At 37.7% G+C, this 15161-nt stretch overlaps 1 protein-coding gene across 26 annotated transcripts in view; it reads left to right on the top strand.

Annotated features, from left to right (window-relative positions):
• LOC139126300 (kielin/chordin-like protein) overlaps positions 1-15161 on the top strand; it is a 141197-nt gene that overhangs the window by 47117 nt on the left and 78919 nt on the right. For 7 of the 26 annotated variants that reach the window (XM_070692345.1, XM_070692348.1, XM_070692347.1 and 4 more), the window contains exons 29-39: positions 1764-1868; positions 2240-2341; positions 5741-5842; positions 6045-6146; positions 6454-6555; positions 7009-7110; positions 7634-7726; positions 8148-8246; positions 9987-10088; positions 12029-12130; positions 13284-13385. In XM_070692345.1, the coding sequence (XP_070548446.1) occupies positions 1764-1868; positions 2240-2341; positions 5741-5842; positions 6045-6146; positions 6454-6555; positions 7009-7110; positions 7634-7726; positions 8148-8246; positions 9987-10088; positions 12029-12130; positions 13284-13385 (1113 nt within the window). The remainder of the gene's footprint in view (positions 1-1763; positions 1869-2239; positions 2342-5740; positions 5843-6044; positions 6147-6453; positions 6556-7008; positions 7111-7633; positions 7727-8147; positions 8247-9986; positions 10089-12028; positions 12131-13283; positions 13386-15161) is intronic. The other 19 variants (XM_070692356.1, XM_070692362.1, XM_070692367.1 and 16 more) reach the window with 16 other exon arrangements.

The raw sequence follows: 15161 nt of genomic DNA on the forward strand, positions 1-15161 counted from the left end.
CATCGGATATCCAGTCATTTCATGTCTTCGTCCATGGTCCGGACCGTGCTTCGTCGTTCCGGCCGTTGATGATCGACATCGTGTCGTGACTAAAAATGAAAAAGAACGCATCAGGGCCATGGCTGGAATACACTACTGTACTAGTCAGGCGACCGACGATCAACAATGCTTCTCGTTTTCAAAACCGCGCACCATTGCGCACCTTTCCGTGGCATCCACGTGTTAGGCAGCGTTAGAAAGCTGGTTCACTGGCCCTTCGAATGATATAAGAAATATCTAAGTAAGCTAAAACTGCGATCGTAAAACGCCCGCAAAAATGAGTCAACTGTCAACGTTAAAATCGCGGACAAGTGTAATGGCGATTTGCGTATTTCAATGACTAACTTCAAAATGATGTAACGAGAAAAATCTCATACGTGCCGCCCTCCAAAGCTGCCATTTTAAACTGTAGATCTTTTTGGAGATATTTTCATCCGGAAGACACCGAATATCTGTCAACTGGAGTTAAAAACCCGCCAAAAGTTGCCAATGGGCTCGTTCCCGCAAAATCGTATGTTCACTTCCGCATTCACCAATTTAAATATTCATGAAAAATGCCCTTCTGCGAGTGGCCAATACAAAAGGTCATGACTTCAGCAAATGTCTCCTATTTAAGAGAGTACACGAAATGTTCACAGTCCAGCATTAAGTAGTTTTAGCTTCACAGTCCAGCATTAAGTAGTTTTAGCTTCACAGTCCAGCATTAAGTAGTTTTAGCTTTTGAGTAAAACAGCTAGTACTTAGGAAGAATAATAAAGAGCTGCCTGAGCCCACGTCTTTCTATCAGTGCATTCCAATCCACTGTTTAAAGGCACTAATGCATAGTATTGCCTTTTGGCTTGCCTACACCAGATAGGATGCATAGTGTATTGAGCTGTTATCAGAAAAATGGTAGGCTTATAGTAACAATGTATGGATCGACTATATCTTGGAAGAATAAGTCCAACAAGAAAAGTTACCGACCATTACATCAGGAATGTTTTAAGATTTTACTTCACATTTTTTTGTTTGATTTAAAGGGACATAAGCTGTACTTGTGGCAAGGTTTTCAGTATTCTGCTTCTGTATATCAACTACCGCATCTACCCCTAATCCATTTGTAATGCTGAAATTTCGAGTATTCTTTTTGTCAGCACAGCTTATATGTGTGTAGTGATCATTGTTTATTGTTTACAAATGAATTCTAGTCCGGACTTGAATACAATTTTTAACAATAACAATGGAGATTATACTGACTCATATAGGTTGTGTTGATATGATAAATACTTCGCATAGAATTACAGTTTAGGGATTCAATGCAGAAAGTGTAGGGAAACCACAAAACAAAAGTTCTGAAAAAATAGCCAAAAGATACAGCTTATGGAGCTTTAAGCAAAGCCAAAAAATGTCTTTGAGCCAAAAAAACAGGCAAAATCACACAAATGCAATCATGTTAATGAAGTGTCCTGATAGTCTTTAGTATTTTTACACACGGTCCCTCCAGGGACTGTGGGTGGAGGGACTGTGTTTTACATATACTAACTGAATACATGTGTGTACATATCTTGTCATTTTGTAGTGTGTTTACATAAAGTGTATTTGAAGTTACTGATTTTTTCTGTCAATAGGATCGTTGGAGTATTACGATAAACTTCCCTAATATTGTTTGATAACTGCCCAAACATTAGGGAATTAAAAGTTAAATGTAAAGAGAGTCTTAATTGCCAAAATCTATCTTTTTATAGTACCATTCAAAGAATGTGATCAGCCCTGTTTAAATGGTGGTATATGTATTGATGGCAGGTGTGCCTGTACTGAAGAGTTTTTTGGTGAAAACTGTTCTATCAAAGGTAAATTAGATTTATTAGAAAAATAAATGCAGGATATACAATCGTCAATGATACTAATCCCAAGTTGTGTAAATCATACAGAATGAATTTGCTATTGTCTTGTACAACCTAGAATCAGTGATGTTTATCAAAGTAGTTCAAAAGGATACAAATATTCTATGTGTTTTAACTTGCAATCTAGTACAATGAGTGTTTTATTTGAATGCATTGTTTCAATATGGCTTCTGAGTTCTCTTCAATGGTTTCAATTGGTTGAGACTTTTGATACAGTTTCTGGCATATTTCTACTGCATGTCAATAGAGTTGATGTTACATTTTGTAGTATACTGGTTATTGGTTGTGTATACCAACATAATATTTCATTTTCACAGTTGAAGAACCATGCATACCAGAATGTCAAAATGCAGGATTGTGTGTTGATGGTAACTGTTTGTGTCAAGATGGCTTTACTGGAAGTGACTGCAGTGAGTCCAGTAAGTGATTTGTCTGTTCATGGTTTCTCTGTTTTTGAAAATGATTTTATATTTATTTGGAGCAATCATTCTGCAAGTTACAATATGTAGACAGATCTAACACAGTGTTTTTGCTAAGGCTGGGGAACATAGGTAAATGGCTGGGGAACATAGGTAACACGTTGACACCCCACCCCAATCCAGCTTGAGCAAAAAATCAATGACTTCAATATTAATAAAATGCATGAATTCATTTATTATGCATAACACACTCCAACACATTGAAACGACAGCCAACTTATCCTTTTGATTCATGAAAATTATGGGATGGATTAAACTTTAATTTTTTCCATCAAACTGTAGTCAGTCAATGTTCTTATTTATTTGTTTACTGTTCTTTCTTATCTGCAACACTGTCCTCGTCTGCATCCTGTTCATCATTGTAACACACAAGTCTCATGAGTTCTTGATGCTTAGCAGTTAGACTGTCAACGAGTTCTGATAAACTGTGCATTGTACTGTCGTGAATGTCCTCACGGTGTGCAGTTCCGAACACGTTACGTCTTGGTTTATTTCGCCATGCTGTAACAGAATCAGTGATATCCTCATCACCAGCACCATGATTAAGATCGATAGTCATGATTGCCTGAAGCAAATCCCCTTTCATTCTGTTTCGCAGTCGCGATTTTATTCGTTTTAAGCAGGAAGCTCCTCGCTCAGGCCACGCGTTAGACATAGGAATGAGAAGTGCAAGTTCGGCAAGTTTACACAAATTTGGATATTCATCCCCGAGCACATTTCTCTGTTGCACGACAACTTCGCAAACCTCTCCAGCAGTAGTCTTTGTAGACATGGGCGGTGATTCAAATTTGTATCGGAAATTGCACCATTCATCTTGAGTTTTCTCTTCGTCAAGTTCATAGTGTGTACATAACAGGGAGATCTCGTCTTTCCCGTACTGTTTGTCGTTCACACCTGGGAAACGACACGGATCAAACAGTTCAAATGCTTCGAGGAACGGCGTCAAAGCAAGGCGGGACTCTAGATTCTCACACAATTCTGTGAGCAGTGTGTCATAAAACTGGTCAAGTTTTGCATCATTCTTGTCGGTAAATTGTATTTCTCCATCGCTGAATCGGCCGCTTCCCTCAAACTCGGCGCGAAGTTCGAGCGTCGGTTCGCGAGTTTGCTTGAGTGTGGTCAATTTATCGATCGCCGCACGTGTGAGGGGTTTGACCTCGCTGAACACTAACACGTCCTTCTGCCAAAGTCTCGCCAGTTTTCCGATGATCGGCAGTACAGTCTGCAAGATGTAAACGGTGCCGATAAACATATATTTCCGACAGAAAGTGTATAATCCCGCGGCGGTAGCATCTGGAACCCTAGCTTCTTCGGTGAAATAATGCAGCGTTTGAAGGAGAACTTCGTATCCGTGATAGATTGCGTCGTTGGCTCGTTCGTGCGAAGTCCATCGGATGGCGGCGGGTCGAACGAATTTCTTTCGCCGGTCGGAGGAAAACGTTGCCTCATACTGATCAGATATTTGCTCTAACTTTCTGGTCTTTTCGGGTGAATATTCAAACAGCTTGTTTATTTGTTGCACCGTTCCTTCATAGCGTTTTAACCATTGCAACGATTTCACTGTGTCGCCGACTGAAAGCGCGAGTCTGTGATTAACGCACCAGATTCCACGACGTGAAGATTTCTTTCTTCATTTGAGCAACGAACCCCGACTTCTTACCAGTCATGTTTGCTGCACCGTCAGATCCAACAAACTGTAGTTGGGTCAGGTCAATGTTATCCCGCTGAAACCTTATTTTCACAAGATCGGCCAAATTTGCACCCGTAGCGCTTTCCTTCAGACGCTCGACGCGATAGAACTGAGTTTTGATATGACCTTCATGTAAATATCTCAAGTACATGATGACTTGCTGATATACTGTAATATCTGTCACTTCATCTATCAACAATGCAAAGTTACTCGATCCGATCTGCTCTATCAATTTTGAAACCAAAACATCACCTGTGATGTTATCATTTCTCTGACCGATGAGAAACTGGTATGCCCGAACTGACGCATGTGTAAAGGATCGTCTCCAATACGTGACACAAGTTCTATGAGCGACGAATATTTACTGACTGCGATGTCTTCTTCGGCAATCCAACATGCGCACTTGAAGGCAGCAATGACGACTTCATGTTCAACACTTTTCCGTTTCTGAATTTCTTGCTCAAACTGTGAATACCGTTGCAGACACTCCCTTTCCTTCGCCAACAGATGCATTTCAGATTTGCCGTGGTTACTGACAACATTTCGGCGGTAGCGAATGCTACATTCTCGGCTCCAGACGTATGAACCCTGTTGAGATGTATCATGTTTGCGGCATAAGTAACAATACATGCCCCGCTTTTCATCATCATATCGTAGCCAGAAAAGATCGACCACTTCGTCATAACAAAGTGTTTTGTCCGTAAGCCAACAATTCTGGAAACAATGCACTTGTTTGCGTTTCTTTTGAGCCGGTTCGTCAGCAAAGCCTTCTGTAGAGGTCTGAGTTGCATCGCTGCCATTCGAAGGACCAAATCTCACTGTGTCATGTTCACTTTCATCCAAAGACGACGTTGTAGGATTTTTGTCTGGATATGAAGCGTCGGTGACTACATTCACATCGTTTGGCTGTATTAATATTGGAGAACTCGCTGCATGTCCGACCTCGCTGTTGTGCTCAGGTTGCTGCGTTGATATCGGTTTTGGCCGTGTACAATCGGCGGCATTTTGAACTTTTCTGAAGAAATGCTGAATTGAATTTTGTCCTAATCCGTCTTTCGGTTGTAGTGTTTTCAAATAGTTGCGCGGCATGACGATGTATGCTGATTCGGTTCGGCTGTTCTCTATCTCTGTACTCAATATTTTCCCGCTGTTTTCTAGAGCTCAGCCACATCAGCAAGATATGAAAGCCTGAAACCGTGGCAACGAAATTGCAACATTCGCGTGCAACAATGTTGTATGTAAAGTGGAGGACGCGAGGGACAGTGTTGCGATAAGGAAACCACGTTGAGATTCATACTTTATTACGATGCGTGAATATGAATGAAAGTATCAACATCAGAAACATGATTTCGCTTCGCGTGTTCACTAGGGAACCCCGGTAATATGACTGGGGAACCCCGGTAACATTTACCGGGGTACCGGCCTTAACAAAAACACTGTAACATGATTAGATGGTACTTTCCACACAGACATTAGCGAACCAATTCTATGTTAGTTAGTAGCTGGGCCCAATGTCAAGTTTTATTGAGATGGCTTGGTAACAATCAATATCATAAACAAACTTCCATAGAAACTAACAAAGCAGGACATATTTAATGTAATAGTATGGGAGAAAATCTTTGACTTTAACCAATATACCCTTTTACTAGTTGAAGAACCATGCATACCAGAGTGTCAAAATGGAGGATTGTGTGTTGATGGTAACTGTTTGTGTCAAGATGGCTTTACTGGAAGTGACTGCAGTGAGTTCAGTAAGTGATTTGTCTGTTCATGGTTTCTCTGTTTTTGAAGTGATTGATTTTGCATTCACGATTTAATTCATTGTTTCTCCTGAATGTAACAATTTTTCATTCAAACTAATTCAGTTGTGCTGAGAATACAGAAGTGTCAATTGTTCAATCAAATTTCAGCACATAAGGGACTGTAACTTGCATGAATAATTCATTTTCACAGTTGAAGAACCATGCATACCAGAGTGTCAAAATGGAGGATTGTGTGTTGATGGTAACTGTTTGTGTCAAGATGGCTTTACTGGAAGTGACTGCAGTCAGTTTAGTAAGTGATTTGTTTATTCATGATTTCTCTGTTTTTGAAAATGATTTTATATTTATATGGAGCAATCATTCTGCAAGTTACAATATGTAGACAGATCTAACATGATTAGATGGTACTTTCCACACAGACATTAGCCAACCAATTCTATGTTAGTTAGTAGCTGGGCCCAATGTCAAGTTTTATTGAGATGGCTTGGTGACAATCAATATCATAAACAAACTTCCATAGAAACTAACAAAGCAGGACATATTTAATGTAATAGTATGGGAGAAAATCTTTGACTTTAACCAATATACCCTTTTATTAGTTGAAGAACCATGCATACCAGAATGTCAAAATGGAGGATTGTGTGTTGATGGTAACTGTTTGTGTCAAGATGGCTTTACTGGAAGTGACTGCAGTGAGTTCAGTAAGTGGTTGTCTGTTTATTTTCTTCCTGCTTTGCAGACTGAGATGTGGAGCTGTAGAAATAAGTTGATTGACCATTGTATCTGTATTTTGTCATTTTTGTCCAAATCCCATTTCTTCTGATACCGCTGGTCATACAGCATTTAAATTATACAACTCTCTTGGTATGCCCTTATGAAGTGTTTTTGAAATGACTTTATATTTACTCACAGCAATCATTCTATTCCTGGAAAATCACAATATGTAGACAGATTTACCGTAGATGGTTCTGTTCACACAGACGTGACCTTACTAATCATGTGTTTGGTTAAGCCAGGGTGCAATGTCAAGCTTTATTGAAATGATTACTTGGTGACTATCAACATCATAAACAAACATTTATAGAAAATAACAAAGTGTAAGATGTTCAGTGCATACTAAATCTGTAACTTGTATGAATGTTTCTTTTTACTAGTTATAGAACCATGCATACCAGAGTGTCAAAATGGAGGATTGTGTGTTGATGGTAATTGTTTGTGTCAAGATGGCTTTACTGGAAGTGACTGCAGTGAGCCCAGTAAGTGGTTGACTGTTCATTGTTTGATAAATGGAAGGCTGCATATTGTAAAACCAGAGCATAGTGCATGCAGACAACACTCTTAAAGTTATTTGGTCAGCATACTCTTTCCAAATAGACCAAATCTGTCTAATTTTCTAATCCTGTATTCTCTTTGTCATTCAAGTCCATTAGTATTCTCAATTCTGTCTGATCAGTAGAATTTTAGATACACTGGATCAAGGTAAAATTGAACCGGATTTTCTTTGTCCTTGCACAGGATACAATTTGTTTCAGTGATGGCGTAATGATCAAGACAACACATGATAATTTAGAAATAGTTTTGCCATGCTATATTATCTATTGATAATATGCAAATATTCTCTGACCTAGCAAGATATTAGTCAACAGTGTTGTTAGAAAGGTATTTAGTTTAATGTATAGACACAGAACATATCATAGAATGACTATGCGATATCTTATGTGATAGTTTTGTTATACTTTTTTAACTTATGATTTCCTTTGGAATGTTAACTTGCATCAGAATGTGACCCACCATGTCAAAATGGAGGAACTTGTCAACTTGATGGATGTGAATGTCTAGAAGGATATTTTGGTATCGATTGCCGTCATTATAGTATGTATAATGTATGATTATAGTATGTATAATTACTTCATATTATGGTAACAGTGTCCATTTTCAAGGCAATTTCTGAGGATTGTTTCGCTTGAAAACAGACATTGCTTGTAAATCTTGTTGGTTAAACTTTGGGTCTGATAATATTTGTGCACAGTTGACACTGTCCGTTTGTTCAATTTTGAGAGCAATGCCACGTTTATTCAAAAAGCTGTAAATACAAAAGTAACATTTCTGCAAATCTTCATCCAGAAATCAAATCTTCTTTCAATTCAAACAGAAGCAATTTTTGAAGTTGTAAATATGGGTAGACCAAATCATATTAGGCAAGATTTCTTGATTAGTAATGTTTTTGCAAACCAAGTTGACTTGTGTAATCTGTAAAGGATTTTATCAAACTATGTTACCACTATGTTGACAGTTGAAGCCCCATGTGTACCAGAATGTGTAAATGGAGTGTGTCTGGATGGGACATGTATGTGCAATGATGCATTTACTGGAGAGGATTGCAGCATTCCTGGTAAGTGATCATGGATTGACACAGACATTAATCAGTCTGTTTTTGAAAAATTAAACAATAGTAGCAATTACATTATTTCTGATAATCATAATCTCTATACTAAGATATATCTTTTGTTGTCATACAACTGACAGGACTGCAGAGCTTTTGGAGGGTTTGTGAGCAAAAATGACCAAGGAATACAAAGGCTAGCAAGGCAGTTTTTAATAGTTTTAAGTTTGAAATTTTAATAAAAAATCACTAACCCAAAGTTGTTGGAAGTTTTTTTGCATCATTGACTAATACTGAAAATAATTCTGTTTTACACATCAATATGTATGACAAAATAACATGAAGCAAGAGTTAGTTTTAGGTTTATAAAATAATGTCTCATTCTCAGTTTTTTTTTCATTCCTGCCTTCAGTGTATCTCAATCAATATGACAAATATAAAAAGTGTTGCTACATCCTTTAAAGGGCGGTGGTCATCGGAACAGTGCTCAAAGGTCGCTAGGGACCCCTACGACCAATATAAACACTGTATCCAAGCTACGTTGGCAATTGATGAAAGTTAAAACATGTTGGTCTTAATGTACATCGTAAAATTTAAATGTTACAGCTATTTTGACATGATGCATCTTTATATAGTGCATGAAATACATTGTTTGTAAACAAGAAAGTTGCATATGCGCAGTTACGACGACCACTTCCCTTTAAATTGCTCCAACATGTGAAGTGTTTTCAATTTTGTTGCTGCTTGATATGGCAAAAGTTATCTTTTGGTCTGTTGACATCAAAACTTAGAGGCAATGTAGGTCAGATTTGTATTAAGGGGATCATAGATATATAAATGTATTGCTAATGGGTTGAACCTGGCATTGGAATGGACCACAATACAATCAAAACTATGTGCACAAATGTAGATAGAATTATGGGTTTTCTGGTGTGTATGTTTAGCCACATTTTGTATTGCTACAGAATAGCAGCTTCAGTATCATTTCTCCATAAGACACTGCTACAGTCAAAGTATAATCATTCTCTGCAGATATACTCAAAGTGATGTGATCAATTCAGTAAATTCTGAACGGCATTCAAACTCACAATGTACTGCACCTAGTCAACAACAACAGAGCTAAATTGTTACAATTCTTTTGACAGCGACCCTTCCATACACTGTAGAGTTCATGAAGCACACACTACATACATGTACCTCACTATCATACTTTGCATGCAAACTTAATCTAGGCAATTGGTACGTCCTTTAACTTAGCTTCAGGGATGTTTGTAGTCAGACTCATCAGCAACTTTGCAAGTATTTTGTAAAACTTATAGCTTGTTGTATCTACTAAATTAATGTTAGAAAGTAAAAATGTTTCAATCTTGAGTTCGTTCACTGTGCATTCAGTATGATCTTCTCTAAGGATAAATACAATTGCGCTAGGAAACAGAAATCAAAGTTTTATTTTTTATGTTGTCAGCCTCTATACTGTAGTGTAGTATCTAGTGGAATAAAGTAACATAATAGATTTACAGTACTCCCTGCTTCCATTCTTCCATACATCCTTCAAAATCTGTATACCAGCGTTGCTGGCACCGACACTCTACCAAGTGATCGACTGTACCATTATAAAGAGGTCATGTTACATCAAGATTTCTTCAAATGTTGCTTTTGTGGCCTATCATCATTTAACAACATGACAAATGGTAAACACAATGAAAACTTTAATTTGTGCACAATTCTTTAATATTTCACTTTTACTAGTTGAAGAACCATGCATACCAGAGTGTCAAAATGGAGGATTGTGTGTTGATGGTAACTGTTTGTGTCAAGATGGCTTTACTGGAAGTGACTGCAGTGAGCCCAGTAAGTGATTTTTCTGTTCGTGGTTTTCACTGTTTTTGAAATGACTTCTTGTATATAGATAATCATTCTATGGCTGGCAGGTTACAATGTGTAGATTGTAGAGATCTACCATCATAGATGGTACTTTTCAAACAAATGTTAGCTAACCAATTGTGTATTTGATGGTGCCTGCATCCATATTCTTTAAAAAAAGGACTGGCAACTGTGGTCTTTCCTTATATGTCACTTGAATTATGTTAATTTGAAAATGGAATTATCATTATCACCTTTTCCGGCTTGGACAAGGACAATCATCTTGCTTTCTGCTCATTCCTGTGTCAGCTAGAACCAAGCCTGATGAATCATTACGCTGACATGGTGGCATCCTTAACATGGACACTCTAACTACATGAAGTTTTCTTCAATTTTGAAGATGACTCTGATTGTGACTGGACCTACCTAAAATTTTCCTACACCAGCAAGCAATGTATGACAAAAAAACACAGATTCCTTAAACTGCTACACGTTGTTTACAAATTAAAGCTGCAATTTTCAATTCCAGGTTCTCACATTAGTGGAGTTCTCCTCCTAGTCAAACACTTGGCCAGTACAATGTTTGCTTTCGATAACATTAATTACACATCAAACTGATGTCAACCTTTTGTCACATTTTGCTAATCCTGCAAACAGAGTTTATACAAGTGTTTGATTGACGGTCGGTTCAAATCGCCAACGGTCATTGATTCCCCACCACCAATGCTCGAATTTCATAAAAAATTGTCTTCCAGTCGTCTTAAGATTTGAATATAATCACAGAGTTTGATCGGCAGCAGCTTTGCGCTGACCTCTTGGCAGTCTGTCTGCATTTTTACGGCTGCAAAACACTAAAAAGTGGCATTTTCTGGAGTGTGTGCCCTCGTGTTGCATGTTTGGTGTCCACTTACACAATGAGTGCCGCCATAGCTTGGCGACCTTTTAAAGGGAGGCTCATCTTTAAACCAAAGAAAGAAACCCAGCTAGGATAGCTTCATCAACACAAATGTTAACAATGGCTGATCAACTCTACGATGCGTATATTTGTTCTGGTATAACAGTAAAGTTTGATTTATTCAAGAAACATACCAGTCCTGTTCAAAGGACATATCATGTAGAAGGTAAAATGGAAAATTTCATGTGGTGTAAAGAACAAGAAAAAATTAAAGAGGCAACAGGTATGACTCTTAGAAAGTGGTACAGTTGATAATGGCAATATTGTTTCCATAAAGAGGTCAGGTTTGACTCACCGAGAAAACATACAGTACAGTACAAGAATTTCATGATGAAAAAACTAAAAGTAAAGCTGAAAAACATAAGACGGCTAGGAAATTTACACAGAAAACACAGACAGACTGTAGCGCCACTACCAACATTGAACATATAAACAAGAGCTGATAAAGTTTAAGATGCTCAAATCAAATGCAGGAATTTACAAAAAAGTCAAGTTTGAATAGATTATATTTGATGAAGTTGATGATGATATTCCTGAACTGGTGAGATTGTCATTCATTAAAATGTGCTGTAACAGGTCATTTAAGGATGGCTGTCTCCACTGCCCCTATGCATTCTCATAACCAGTGTCAACACACTATCATGTGACATTATTTCTAGACCATAACTAGCCGTGGGATTATAACTCACAGCATATGCAGCAAGCGGTATATTTCTTTAATGTTTATCACAGTTGCCAGTCTCTCTTTTTTAGGGTCTATGTGGGACCAAAGTCAGAAAGTACAAGCTTTATTTTCAAATTTCATTCATATGACACATTACAACACTCTGAATAATCGACAAATTTCCATAGAAAATTAACAAAGCACAAGATGTTTAATTAATGCGACATAAAACAAGACAGTAACTTGTGTGAATGAGTTGATATTGCATATGTACTGGTTGTGCACTAACTTAATATTTCATTTTCACAGTTGAAGAACCGTGCATACCAGAGTGTCAAAATGGAGGATTGTGTGTTGATGGTAACTGTTTGTGTCAAGATGGCTTTACTGGAAGTGACTGCAGTGAGCTAAGTAAGTGATTTGTCCATTTATAGTTTTCTCTGTTTAGCTATGCTGTCAGCAATGCAAAGCTTATCAGATAGGCTAATAGTCTGTCATCGTCTGTCATCGTCTTTCTCTGTCGACTTCTTCGCAGAAACTACTTTTCTGAATGCTTTGAAATTTGGCATTAGTTCCTTGAGGTGACCTTAGTTATAGGTTTGTTCAAATTGTGGTAAAGTTTGCATATTTGTTTTTTGAGGGGAAATTTTCCCGCTTTTCATTTAAAAATCTTCCTCTCTGAAACAGTCTTTGCTTTGACATTTGATGAGAGGTTCCTTGGGGTGACTTTAGTCAGAATTGTTCAAATTGTGGTGAAATTTGCATGTGTTAATTTTGGGACATATTTCCTGCTTGTCCGATAGCTTTGAAATTTGATGCTAGGGATGATCCTCATTAGTTATATTCAAATTGTGATGAAATCAGCAATATTGTATTTGGGGAAAATTTTTGCTGTATTTTCTCCAAAAATCACTGTAGATCTTCCAAGTCCAATTGTTTTTCAATGCAGGAGTGACCTGATTCAGATTTGTTGAAACTATGATAAAGCTTGACAATGTGTAGAAAACATTTCTCTGGACAGTTGAGCTTCAGTCAAATGTCAGAACTCAGGCAAAGTCTGCCACCAAAACTGTACGCAGCCAGCAGTTGCAGCCACCAATGATACATGGAAATGATCTCCAGCTAGATGTCTTCCTATCTAAAACATTAATCTACAACATATTAAAGAATGCCGCTGATATTCAAATATTTCTTATGTTCATAGGATTCTGTTACTGACAAATCACCCTACACCTGTTATCTGAATTGTCTTAGATATCACAGAGGGGCCATATCGGCCACTTGTTCGCTTGTTTTCAAAATGACTTTATATTTATTTGGAGCAATCATTCTATTCCTGGCAAATCACAATATGTAGACAGATTTACCGTAGATGGTTCTGTTCACACAGACATGACCTTACTAATCATGTGTTTGGTTAAGCCAGGGTGCAATGTCAAGCTTTATTGAAATGATTACTTGGTGACTATCAACATCATAAACAAACTTCCATAGAAAATAACAAAGTGTAAGATGTTCAGTGCATACTAAATCTGTAACTTGTATGAATGTTTCTTTTTTCTAGCTATAGAACCATGCATACCAGAGTGTCAAAATGGAGGATTGTGTGTTGATGGTAACTGTTTGTGTCAAGATGGCTTTACTGGAAGTGACTGCAGTCAGTCAAGTAAGTGGTTGTCTGTTTATTTTCTTCCTGCTTTGCAGACTGAGATGTGGAGCTGTAGAAATAAGTTGATTGACCATTGTATCTGAATTTTGTCAATTTTTGTCCAAATCCCATTTCTTCTGATACCGCTGGTCATACAGCATTTAAATTATACAACTTCCTTGGTATGCCCTTATGAAGTGTTACTAACATTAGCATAACAGTTGTATAATCAAGTTTTTGAGAATATTTTCTGGCTTCTGCTCAATTCCTTTTAAAAATCTTTTTCTCTAAAACTATTTGTCCAAGAGCAATCAAATTTGGTCAGTAAGCTGGTCAAAGGTATCACCATATTCAGCTTTGTTCAAATTGTGAAGAAATGCAAATGCACATGTTTTTGAGGCTAATTGTTCTATTTTAGTCAAAATGTTGGGTTTTTCACCTTAATGATCTTACACACTTTAATGTTACTTTCATAATCCCAACCTTCTAATTTGGAATATAATCACTACCGTAAAATTCCCAATTGAGGCCGCACCTCTAATTGAAGCCGCACCCTGACTTTGAAACATTGTTTGCCCATTTGGGTTTTTGAATTGTACCATTATAGAAGCCGCACCCCTTCTCTGAGCCCATCATGAAACAATTGTGCATGCTGAAATTCACACCTGCTGGCTTGCGTTGCGTCATTGACTTGTGCTAATGATTGACAGGTGTCTTTCTTACAGAAAAAATACCCAATAAAAAGTTCCTTTTTAACACTTCTACCATTGTGCATTTTGTCATTGATAGTAACAAAAGTACAAACAATGCCCCATGTATCGGCACGTTTGTGTGAATGTTTGAACACGGCAGTGTTTGTCAGTGTGGTAAACACCGCCATAGTCAATTACCTGATGCAACAATTTTGAAGCAACGGTGTTTGTGTACAAGTTAAAATAGTGGAGAGATTGAGATACCATGTTTCAAATACGTAGTTTTCATTCAATACCCACGTACCCTTACCGATGCCTGACGTACAACAACACCACCTGCATCATATTGACACAATGAACTGCCTATACTGTACTGTGGCTGCTGAATGACTATGATGGGTGCATATAAGCTTGTACACGTTCCGTTTTTGATCATGAGAAAATAAAATTTGACCACAAAACAGTTCACAAAAACATGCCAGTAAAGTTACCAAAGGTCATTCACTTGCCTTTATTGCACTATCCGAGTATGAGCCACCGGTTCGGCAACACAAGACAGCTTAAAATCAGGGGACCCATTTGCCATGGACGCTTAATTTATGCTAATTTTATGCACGATTTTTTTCAACATCATTTGATCTTCTATCGCTTTCAAAATCGACTTACACGTCCAAAGAAATTGATTGTACAATCTCTGAATACAGAAGTGACATTTTTGTGAAATTTCAGCGTCCAAAAACCCCAAACTTGAAACAAAGACATCATGCATGCTGCTAGCTGGTCAACATGGCCGACCTTAGTGAGACTATTCTATTTAGGGGACGGGGGTCAGCAGGGTCAGAGAATCAAGAAAGTACTTGAAAAACGTTTCATTTTCCTTACGATGCTGTCAAGGGAACTCCAGTTTCCCATTGTTTTGACATCTTTTAATAGTTTCCTTATTATCTAAAAGGAATTTTACCAAGTTTAACGACCAAATACACTCTCCTAACGTTTCTATATTGGAGTTACACTGGGGTAGGTGCTTTTTATGCAGGTAATTTATTCACGCAGAATTCATTGGTACTAATTTGCATAACAATAGCGATTGCCCCTGCAGTGC

This window comes from Ptychodera flava (genome assembly GCF_041260155.1).
Source record: "Ptychodera flava strain L36383 chromosome 3 unlocalized genomic scaffold, AS_Pfla_20210202 Scaffold_27__1_contigs__length_13241970_pilon, whole genome shotgun sequence".
In the NCBI taxonomy this organism is placed as follows: Eukaryota; Metazoa; Hemichordata; class Enteropneusta; family Ptychoderidae; genus Ptychodera; species Ptychodera flava.